General features: G+C 44.1%; 1 protein-coding gene across 3 annotated transcripts in view; it reads right to left on the bottom strand.

The window, feature by feature from the left end:
- The window catches only part of Eogt (EGF domain specific O-linked N-acetylglucosamine transferase), a 34,573-nt gene extending 24,193 nt beyond the window's left edge, over positions 1-10,380 (bottom strand). Inside the window, exons 1-7 of one of the 3 annotated variants that reach the window (XM_037203938.1) lie at positions 8,978-10,376; positions 8,220-8,445; positions 7,551-7,604; positions 5,676-5,899; positions 4,405-4,505; positions 3,426-3,534; positions 31-125 (exon numbers count right to left, since the gene is read on the bottom strand). In XM_037203938.1, coding sequence (XP_037059833.1) covers positions 31-125; positions 3,426-3,534; positions 4,405-4,505; positions 5,676-5,885 — 515 coding nt within the window. In that variant the 5' untranslated portion in view covers positions 5,886-5,899; positions 7,551-7,604; positions 8,220-8,445; positions 8,978-10,376. Of the gene's footprint in view, positions 1-30; positions 126-3,425; positions 3,535-4,404; positions 4,506-5,675; positions 5,900-7,550; positions 7,605-8,219; positions 8,446-8,977 lie in introns of all 3 variants that reach the window. The other 2 variants (XM_028855489.2, XM_037203939.1) reach the window with 2 other exon arrangements.
- Positions 10,381-11,895: the final 1,515 nt, after the last annotated feature.

Consider the following 11,895-nt stretch of genomic DNA (forward strand, 5'->3'; position numbering starts at 1 on the left):
CCTTGATAGCAGCCACAGCACGTTAAGTACCTGTCATGGTTTCTCTTGACGTTTCTTAAGTCCAGGTACAGACCAGTAGCTCTGCAATACTGAAGGTACCGGGAACAAAGCAGACTTGAGTCACTCTGGAATACAATGGAGATGAGGAGGACAGTCAGCTGGGAACAGGAATGGCCTGTAAGGCCTCCGTGTGCGGCCCATGCTGACAGCATGGTGTGTGGTCTCACTGCAGAGGGAGTTCCCCACTGCTTCTGTGCTGACCACACTGCAGAGGGAGTTCCCCGCTGCTTCTGTGCTGACCCCACTGCAGAGGGAGTTCCCCACTGCTTCTGTGCTGACCCCACTGCAGAGGGAGGTCCCCACTGCTTCTGTGCTCACCCCACTGCAGAGGGAGTTCCCCACTGCTTCTGTGCAGCTATCTCCTTCTACCAGTCTGGTCAAGGGAACTTCTGAATGTCTCCATACATTTATCTTACTATGATGATTTCCAAATGCTCTAGTTTATCACTTCACATATATGTATATGTGTGTGCATATAGTGTGTGTGTGTGTGTGTGTGTGTGTGTAGCTATATAACATATAGCTCAAGCTAGCCTTAGACTCAGGCTCTCCCTCCTGCTTCAGCCCCCAAGTCCTGGGAACAGAGACAAATGTCACTACATGCTGCTTCATTAAAAAAAAATATTTCTAATTTTTAAATTACATTTGTTTATTTATGCTTGTTTATATATGTTTATTTATTGATTTTTAAATTACATTATGTTTGTTTGTTTGTTTATTTATTTATTTATCGTGCCTCTGTGCACATGTGGAGAGAAGAGGACAACTTACAGAAGTCCATTCTTTCCTTCCGCCACACAGACGCCAGGGACTGAACTCCGGGGGTCAGGCTTGGAAGCGATACCTTACCCGCTGGGCCGTCTCATCAACCCTCAAGTTCTAAAGCCAAAAACTAGACATGTGATTCACTTCAGTCCACCCCCCCTCAAAAAAAAAAAAGAACAATCCCTCAGAACTATTTCTACCCCTCAGTACCGAAAAAAGCCTTTCCTAAGGAGGAACCAAAGCAAACAAGGAAGCTGTACACGTAAGAGACATTCGAATGCAGGTCCGGACACGCATCTTACCGATGTGAGTGTGAGGCACTTCTGCAAACGGTCCCATCAATTTTGGGGACTCTGTGTCAACAGCAAGGAAAGGCTGAGCTGTTCTAACTGAATGAAAAGTCAACAGCCACAGCCCATCTCTCCTTCAGCCAAACTAGTGGACGCCGGAAGAGAGGGCGCTTCAAGAACTTCTGCTCTGAGCTCCATTTGGGGATCAAGTGCCATTTGGTTTCCCTAAAATTTCCAGTGAAAGAGGGGCCTGAAGCTTGCCCTCTTTAGTGTTTGTGAATCTAGTCGGTAAAAGATCCCAATGAACTGAATGCTTGCATCCCTGAGAAGGTCACGTTGAGACCCTAACTCTTGCATGGTGAGGGGTAAAGGTGCTTGTGACCAAAGCCTGATGACCTAAGTTGTTGCCTAGAGAAAGAAAGAGAAAATCACCATGGCAGAAGTAGAGAACCAACTCCTGTAAGATGTCTGCTGACCTCCACATCTCATGAGCACACACACTAAACAAATTAGTGTAAAGATAAATCATCAATCAACCCCAGCTATCACTGTGATGGGAGTAGGTGATGGAGATTTTGGGGGTTATGAGAGGAAGTCTTCACCGTGCTGGAGTGTGACATGGATTGATGAGAAATACATACACACACACATACAGAGAGAGAGAGAGAGAGAGAGAGAGAGAGAGAGAGAGAGAGAGAGAGAGAGAGAGAGAGAGAGAGGAGAGAGAGGTGCCTTTCAATTCTAAGTATACAGTTGTGTAATTCTACAAGATAGCTGGGTAGCCTTGGAGAAGTTGCTTGCTTTCTCTGAGGGCCCTATTTGTCATTCTAGAAAAGAGGCCTCAGTCTATCTGCCCTGCTGGAATAACTATACCAGTCAAATTGAAATACACACAAGACTAAACAAATACAGATCAGTAATGGTCCAGCCACAGTACTTACCCCAAACAATTGACAAATAATCTGTAAAGGTGAGATCTGCCAACTTCTCTTCTTTGGCATGTGTTGGGGGGAGGTCTAAATCTAAAACTATTTTAACTCCCTCAAAATATAACTATCTGATATATATGTGAAGAGGAGGGTGGGCCTTTCAGAGGAAACAAAATGACCTATTTGGGAACCCTGAATACAGCCACCCTGCCAGGAATGAAGGTGTCCATTCTCTTCTTGTGCCTCTCAGATCATTGAAACAATAGTCCCCAAGGAATTGGAATTTCCTCAGGAATTTTATGTCCTGAGAAGGAAAGGGCTGAAGCCTGGTACCAGTCTGGGTTGTGGGAAGGAAGGTAGTGGGGAGGGGAGGCGGGAAGAAAGGGGGGGGGGAGGGAAGGGGGTGGGGTGGATACAGTAACTTTCTCCTAGGAAGAAATTTCCCATAGTTTTCACAACTTGTCAGACCACCCTTCAGGAAAGACTGAGATCAGCACAGCAATGGCTCAGGACCACACTGTTCCTGGGACTGCTTTGTGACACATACCTACAGCCCTCTACTCAAACCTCAAGCTCATGGAGGACCCTGAAGATGGCCTGTGTGTGTGTATGGTGGGAGGTGATATTGAGAGTCACTAAACCACTGTATTCCCCTTTCTTTCCCAGTGTGACCACACGGAATAAATCTTCCTTCTCTGTTTTTCACTAGTGCTTGCATATTTCTGTGCTATAGCCAACGAGTGGAATGAGTCTAGCTTGGTAGGGCCGTTAAGAGTCCAGGTTCTGGGGCTGGAGAGATGGCTCAGGGGTTAAGAACATTGACTGCTCTTCCAGAGGTCCTGAGTTCAATTCCCAGCAACCATGGTGGCTCACAACCATCTGTAATGAGATCTGGCGCCCTCTTCTGGCCTGCAAGCATGCATGCAGGCAGAACACTGTACACAAAATAAATAAATAAATCTAAAAAAAGAAAAAAAAGGGGGGGGGAGCAGAAAAAGGCCAGGTGGTGGTGGCACACGCCTTTAATCCCATCACTTGGGAGGCAGAGCCAGGCAGATCTCTGTGAGTTCAAGGCCCGCCTGGTCTACAGAGTGAGTTCCAGGAAAGGTGCAAAGCTACACAGAGAAACCCTGGCTCAAAAACAACAACAGCACAAAAGAGCCCAGACTCTGACTGTAACAACTCCCAACTCCACCCCTAGTTTCCACCTGTAAGTCTAGTACCAAGGATGAACCAAAAAGACCATGCCATGTCTGGAGCCAGCCTGGGCTACACAGGGAAGCTGTACAATTGGACCATCTTGTTTTTACATTACATGCTATACAATAAAACATAATATTGGTTCCACCAAGCAAGCTTACTTAAGCAGCTGGACACTCACAGTTCTCTCTGGCTGACAGAGCACGTGTATCTCCTCCAGCCGCTCCCGGGCATATCCAAAGTCAGCTTGCTTCCAGAACAAGTCCTCAGCCGACTCCAGAGTGTCTGTCCTATTTGCAAAGAAAGAGATCGTAGGACTTGTTTTTTCCTTTTTGTTTTTGGTTGGTTGGTTGGTTTTCTTTTTCTTTTTCCCCCTTTTTGTTTAAACTTTATTTTATGTGGATTAGTATTTTGCCTGTATGTATGCATGTGTGCCCCCATGTGCACCCCTGGTGCCTACAGATGTCAGAAGAAGGCATCAGATTCTCTGAAACTGGAGTTATGGGTGGCCATGAGCACCATGTGGATGCTGGGAACTGAACCCAGGACCTCTACAAAGAACAACAAGTGCTCTTAACCGCTAAGGCATCTTTCCACCTACTTTCTTTTTTCTGGTCTTGGGTTTTCTTTCTATCAATTGAGTTGCTGGAAGTCTATTTGTACCTTATTTTTTACGGTATGCCATCACAGTTCCCCCCAAAATTATCACTATACACATAAAGATACCAAAAAAATTATTCACAATTCACAGACTATTCCTTTATATTAAAAGGCACAACAGAAATCTATGAAGTTAGGGTCATCTGGAACTGAAGAAAATAAAGTGCTATTTACCATGTTGTCTTTGCCCAACAAAGACATGCACTTAGATTTACTAATTATATTTGACTTCCCCCTGAGCATAGATAGCTAGTCTTTAAGAATCTATAAGAAACTTCCTATTTATCTTTTTAGCATAAACAGGGGGCGGGGTTCTACAGTCAATGTAGTTTCTCCCTCTGATAGAAGAAAAACAGTGAGATGGATTGAATTCATGGCCTGGATAAGTAAATCAACATCTTCAGGAGTCACTATGTACCAGAGAGTCTAGTTGAGACTCAACATGCACTTCAAAGAACACAGACGCAGACGGGAGGAGGGGATTCCATGGGGAGACTTACCATCCCATGTCCACATAGCTGCAAACAGGGTAACCGAATCTAAACTCTGGTTTGCAGGATTTCTCATAACCCCAGCAGTAATTTAGATTTTCCAGATGTTTCTAGAACATAAAATGTGTACCTTTAGAATTGTCTCCCAGCTTCTGATGGTTAAAGGAGACTCTCGGGCCTTTCTTGACAGAACTTCCATATTTACATTTTACAATATATATTCATGCAACATTCTGAGATGGGTAGGCTCGAGAGTCTCCACCATCGTCTTTACTCATTCCTCCAATGTCTGCTCCATAACCAAAGCCGAGGCTCTAGTTAGACTACCACAGACAACCTGAATTAGGATTTCCTGAGGTACCTTAAGGGACTGTCTTCTGTCTTTCTCAGAAAGTAAACTCTATAATCAAGCACTAGAAGGAAAAAAAAAAAAACAAAAAAAAAAAAAAATAACCACATATCCTCTGGAATTTCTGTTACTAAAAGATTTTGTAAAAAGGATGGCTCAGTGACTTTACCCATCACTCAAGATCTGTAGCAACAGCACAAGGTCAGAGCTCTCCAGCCCCGGAGGCCAGGGCTCTTCTGCAAGGCCCAGGAGCCATGGCAGTCAGATTCCATGAGCTTCCTGTGCCAGCACCATGGGAAAGGAAGTGTCTTACAATGCCCCACTTTGATCTCCAAAGCCTCCGGAGGCGTCTTAATGGGCTCTGTCTGAGCACTTTCCAAGCTCACACAGTCTTACTTATTTGGAGCCAAGGCTGAGGTGTGACTACTGAAATGAAGTGCCAAGAAGCCTCCTAAGTGCCGAAAGGAGAGGTGTGACATTCTTTACTTTGACAAAATGTTCTTTTCTTCCTGAAATCTCATGCGCTTCATTTTTCAGAATATTCAGATAGCTTTAACTGCCCATTAATTTTCTCTACAGTTTTAATGCTGAATTCCCTTCTTGTGAGTGGGATATGATTTTAAGCTAATTTTCGTCCCTTAGGAATATTATACGAAATGAAAACAGTGGTTGACTCATGGCAAATGTTAAAAGCCCAGCTTTAGCCACGAGTTTTGAAACAGAATAACAAGCCTAAATTGCATCCTTGTATGAGTGAGAGCAAGGTATGAATGCGAGAAAACATATGCATGAAAGTGACATCATGAAACACATTGCTTTGCATGCTAACCTCAAAAATGAACCTAAACATATAAAGGTGTAAATAAAAAAAAAAAAAACTAAAAATAGCATGCTGAGCATGAGAAAATGAATGAGAAGAAGTAAGACCTACCTTATATGGACAATGGGGATCCTCTTTGCAGACAGAGGCAATATGCCTGTTATTGTGCAAGAAGAAGGGAATGTGTTTCTCTGGGAGGCGGAGGCTGGAGTAGTCACACAGGGCTTTGCCTGGCACACTATCAGTCTCAGAATGAGCCTCATCTTGGCCACTCAGTGGAACTTCATGAAGCAATACTCCAAAGACAAGCAGCATTAACATAGCAGCCTGCAGACCTAGAGATTCAATTGAAAACCTCATCACTAATGGTGATGACAGCCACCGATGGCTGTGACTAAGAAAGCCTCTTTAGACAGGAGTGGTGGTCCACACAGTTAATCCCAACACAGGCAGAGGCAGAAGGATCTCTGTGAGTTCAAAGTCAGCCAGGTCGATATCACCTTTTAGGACATGAAGTTGGGAGCAAATATGTTTGAAATAACATTGTATGCATGTGTGAAATTCACAAAGAATAAATTTAAAATAGTACCTTGTTTAAAAAATTTTGAATCCCTCTTTAAGGTTGGGCATATAGCTCAGGTGTAGAGTGCTTGCCTAGCATGCATGAGGCCCTGGGTTCAATCCCCAATTCCACACAGTAAATATATAAATCCTCTTCAAACACCAAATGGCTAAGCATGATTACTATATACTCTACTATGTTACCAAATCACGCTTCTTAGTACACCAAATATTTACTGAGCAGTTGTCATGTGCCAAGTACTGTGCTAGGAGCAAGATACACAAGTGTGGGGAAATATATCCCACTCCAACTTGGCCTGTTTCAGAGTTGATTATCCAGAGAGACCCCAGAACTCTTCAGGCCCAGGGATGGTTCCAAAATGCTGTTGTCATGTAAAAAAAAAGAAAGAAAGAAAGAAAGAAAGAAAGAAAGAAAGAAAGAAAGAAAGAAAGAAAGAAAGAAAGAAAGAAAGAAAGAAAGAAAGAAAGAAAGAGAAAGAAATTTGCATCTGTATACATTAGTAAACAATGGATACAGACATTGGTCTCCCTACCTCACATCCCCTTGGGTGCCCAGGGAAGAGGACCACAGATGGCTGTGATCTTGCAGATAGCAAGAGGACCCCAGCTAGCAGAGCCAATGCTCCCTAGTCTGAACCACCTTCCACACCACAGAAGCCCAACCATCGATATTCCATCATCAAAGCTCAGCCATCCTGCGCCTCTCCAAGCCTCACATTTATTAGGCATACAGTAAGGTTTGCGGGTCCCCTCCTGACCTCCATCAATTGTCTGTTGTCAGTTTCTCTTATGAACTAACCATCATCAGATTTCACAAGGAAAGGATTCATTTAAAATTTCCCTATACAGGTCTGAACAAAGCATTAACATTGTGAAAAACGACAATGGTCAAGAGTTCACTGGATTTCTGCTCACCTACCCTACCCAGGAAAGGATACATCTCTTGGGTTTCTCCTATATATCCCTGACCAACTCACACCATTCTGCCCCTTTTACTGGTAGCAAGGCTTCTTTTTCCCTAAGTGTCTCTTCTACAAGATAACTGAGCACAGCCTGGGCGTTTCATAGTAAAGTCTGGCCTTTACAAGGATATAAGCACAACAGCTTTCAAATCAGCCTTTGCTGATCATTACACACAGGCTGCTCTGTTCAAGTTCGAGGGCTCTGGGGTCATAAAGTCAGAACCATGTTGATTCTGGGAACAAGTCCTTTGCCAGATTGAGCAATTAACTAAAGGGGTTTCTTACTTTGAGAGTCCTGAAGAGTATGTTGTTATCCCTTGTAAGTCCAAATTAGAATTTTTAGTTGGAACTTTGACCTAACAGCGAGTTACTAGCAATTTCATAAAATTTATAAATGCATATTGATAGAAATAATAATTACTTAGTAATGAAAATACTCAACTCTTTAATCCTTGAAATCACTCAGAAGCTGTTGATGTCCTGGATAACTTAAAACCTGAAAGAAATAAAGCATATTACCTTAAAAGCATACCACAAGAGACCTTATTTAGCTACTACTTTAATGTAAAGGAACTACTAAGAAAATATTTTACCCAGAAAACCCCTAGCCAGAGGCCCTGGTTTCAGGATGCTTGATCTTCCTTATTGAATGAATACCAAATCTCTCAAAGTAAAGTCACAGGCACTGGGGCACTGGACATGGTAACCCGCAGAACAGACAGATGCTAGTGGTGAGCAGGGAGAAGGTAGCCCATTCCACACGGACATCGCTCAGTGCAGAACAACTGGATAATTACCAGAGAAAACATTCCTAAGACCAGTCTGTTCCCAGTTCTTACTGCCGTAATCCTGCTTTCTGATTCCCAGGGCTACCTGGGCTAGTGCCAACCTCAGGATCACAGCAGGCCACTCAGTCCTTGGACTCACCCTTTTGCTCATGAAGTCACAGCTATGACTAAGTCCTGAATTTCTGTTAGCCAAATCCACTGCCAGCAATGAGTTCTACCAGTTAACTAAACTCAGTCATTCATGGAGAAAAGCAGTCCTTGGCCACGGGGAAAATCTAAAGAGGCAGATCAGACAGTTGGTTTTTGCAAGGGAGGGCACGTACCCACTTGCATATGCTGGATGATGGTGGCTGTGGGGCATGAAAGTATAACCTCAGGCCCTGGCAGAAAGCCTTCCTGGAGTTGAGTCTTCTCCCAAGACTTGGCAGGGATGGGTGGATGTCCAGTTCCAGCAAATGAAAGCTTTAGTAGGTTGGGCTACTGCGTCCTTTTGCACAAAACGGCCACGCACGCTCCACCCGTGTATGGCTTGATTGGATTTCCACAGGCCTGAAAGAGGAGGAGGAAAAAGGTAAAAATCTGAACGCTGTGAAAGATGAGACCTGGGGTCACCGGGGACGACCACGTGAGTGGCTTTGGGCAATGCTCTGCAACAGAGCCGACAGTGGACTCAAAGACTAAAGTCCCAAGGCAGGTGAGCAGAGTGCTCAGACAGGGCTTGGCTGCCTGAGGCGCCGAGGTGGCTATCCCCGGCTGGCTGTCTTCGGAAAGTCAACTCCTCCCTGGTGTGGAGCGGTCAGTCTCTCGTGGCCCGCAGCAGCCAGCCCTAGCCGGGGCTGCTGTCCCGGCAGGCGCTCGGAATCCAGGTGTGCGGAGAAGATCTGGAGAGTGACTCCGCCCCAGCTTGGGGAATCTGGGCAACAGGACAGGCCTGGCCAGGCATCGCCCTTGCCCGCGGCCACCAGCAGGCTCCGGGGGACGAGCTGAAGGCCGCGGACCCGGATCGAGGCCCCAGGATCCGGCTGTGAGCCCAAGGGGGTGCAGACGCGAGTGGGGAGCAGGCGAGAACGGAGCGGCCCACCTGCAGCTGGTTTGTGGAGAAGCGGCGGCTGCTCCCGAGCAGCAAGGCGTCACCGCCGGCGGCCGTGCACCGGAAACCTCGGGCGCCCAAGCCGGGCCAGGGGGCGCCCGGGAGCAGCCGCGACACCTTGGCCTGGAGCTCCAGGGCGGAACCGAGAGACCTGGGCTACACCCAGCGGCCCGATTGTCTGGAGGGCACTGTTGGCCCATCAGCCAAGGCTACCGAGACAGCCTAGGAACCGCAGCCTAGCCCATGCGGGACATTCGCCTGAATCCACCCCGGACGCGAGACACCCGCCTACATCCCCCCGGACGCGAGGCACCCGCCTACATTCCCCCGGACGCGGGACACCCATCTCCACCTCTCCAAATGTAGGACAACAGCCTGCATCTTCCCAAATGCGGGACACCTGCCTACAAGTCCTTGGCGGCTGTTCCAGGCGCTTGCAGGCCATCAGCAACAGAGTAAGAGGGTGGATCATGGGACTGTTACATGTCACCTAGGGCTGGAATTTTACTCCTTTTTCATTCTGAGCAGAAGTTGCACTGGTTTTCAAATGAGACTGAATGTAGTGACAACACTCTTCTGGTGGGTAGTGAAGATACTGTAGATTCCACGGAGTTTTACCTGTTCATGAGCCGCCCAAGTTCATAGGCTACTGGGTTTTTGTATTTCACGATTATTTCTATTCCGATTGCTTGTTATGTGTTATTTGCATGTGTATCTCCCGCTCTTTTCTGTTCTTGGCACCTTGCAGCTCCAGCATGCCTTCTGGAGCATGCTAGAGGCAACCATTAAATTCTGATTCAAGGGCTGCCGTGTGGGTACTAGGTCTTGAACTCAATCAGTGCTCTTAACTGAACTACTAACTCACACTAGGAAACATGATTTTAACTTGCTTTGGTAAAGGCAACTGAACCGGGGGGCTTGTACATTTTACCACAGCAGTGACTTTAAAAATGTTCTTTTCAGCTTATTTGCCACCAACCTATTTTTGTTGTATCAGGAAATGCAACTTTCCTGTCAATGAAGAACAGTGTACATTTTAAACCAACTTGAAATGAGCTTATTTTGAAATGCAATAATATACAATTAAAAACACGTACGTGCAGTAGGTGAAAGGTTTCTAAACACAGATTGGTCTAATTGCAAAGTAAAAACTAATCAAACTGTATGCCATCTACATGGTGCTCTTTTAGACACCAATATATTGAGCAGTCACTAAGATTGGTAGGAAACGAGTTATGGGATTTTAAAAATGAGACAGAGTTCTGTATTGCTGGAATAGCCATTCCCAATTTCCACAAAATATATCATAAAATTTTAATTTTTGGCTCTCTTCAAACTGACACTAACATAAACTCAAATGCCACCAAGAGAAAACTGTGTGACTAAGCTAGCTGTGCTGTTAGCATTCAATAGCCACAAAAAAAAGATAATAAAATAAGTTTCTAACTCAGTTCAAGTGTTAGTTCATAGACCACAAAGATGTCTGAGTGTACTTGCTGCATGATGGAGAATCAAATGTAGAACTGAGCAAGTGCAAAAAAAAAAAAATCCATGTGTCTCTGTACACTACTCATCACTTCATGGAAAAGAACACTATCACTTACTTGAGAGGTGTACACACACACACACACACACACACACACACACACACACACACACACACGTACTTCTTCACAGATGAGAGAATATCTTAAATGTTTACTAAAAGGAAAGAATATTGCTATATGAGGACAAGTGATTTTGGAACGATGCAGAAAGATTATAAAACAAATTTAAAAAGTACGCAGCACTCCTTGAAAACCGAAATGGACCTGAATTCTCTCCAGTTGCTGTATGAAACACAAAAGAACTACCTCAAAAAACTTTGAAACACGATTTGTATCTCCTTAGAGGGAGCTCCCTTCAAGACTGGAAGAATTGAAAACAAAAAAGAACCTAGTCTGTTCTCAGTAAAGGGGAGTTTAGCGACAGTACTGGAGCTGTGATGGCCAAGCTGAAATAGTTACAATATAGCTCTTCCCACCATTCAGGTCTACGTACAAAGAAACACCGCTCTGAATTATATGAAAATGAAATACATTAGCAGACTTTCAAATCTTTATTTAAATCAGATCCATGCTTACTTACATTACCTTTCATTTGGAATTAAAATAATTTATCAGTCTATATTTAAATAATATTTTTAGCCCTTTACAAAATATGTAGCTTTTTTTTAAGTTTCAAACTGACCAAAGATAAGAAAAATTGGATCAGCTTTTTTGTATTGAAAATGAGAAGTGATCGCCTAGAATATACATGTATATAATACTAAACAAACAATAGGAAAATAAGACATTTACACTCATTCTTTAATCTGGGGGCTTTCTTTTAAATACTACAAATCAGGTGCTTTTTAGTAAGCACTCAAATAAAACGTTCAATTAATTAAATAATTGAGGGGTGGGGGAAATACTTCCTGAATATTCTTTTCATTTACTTAACTGTAAAAACTCAAATTCCTCTAAGTCAGAAATCATCCATACTTAGAATATTTTGAATTGTACTACCATGTATTTGGTACATTCTACATGCTAAATGCTATACAGTGCTCTCAAGAGAGGCCCAGCAGCAGCAGCAGCAGCAGCAGCAGCAGCCGCCTCTCCACCCAGGCTCCCAGAGGCACCAGCATCTGCCCACCAAGTGCCCGTGCCTCTTACACTCTTAATTCCAAGTATCTTCCTTGTTTCTCAGGAATGGAAACACATAATTCCAAACTATTTTATGCACTAGAATATTCTACTAGCATATGAGTAGATGATTTTCAATGATATATAAGCAAATTTAATGAAAGAGCAACCAATATTTAATAAGTGTTCTGCCACCGACTAGATTATTTATAAGAAATTTATTCAGTACCCCTTACCAAATTG

This window comes from Peromyscus leucopus, chromosome 3 (genome assembly GCF_004664715.2).
Source record: "Peromyscus leucopus breed LL Stock chromosome 3, UCI_PerLeu_2.1, whole genome shotgun sequence".
In the NCBI taxonomy this organism is placed as follows: domain Eukaryota; kingdom Metazoa; phylum Chordata; class Mammalia; order Rodentia; family Cricetidae; genus Peromyscus; species Peromyscus leucopus.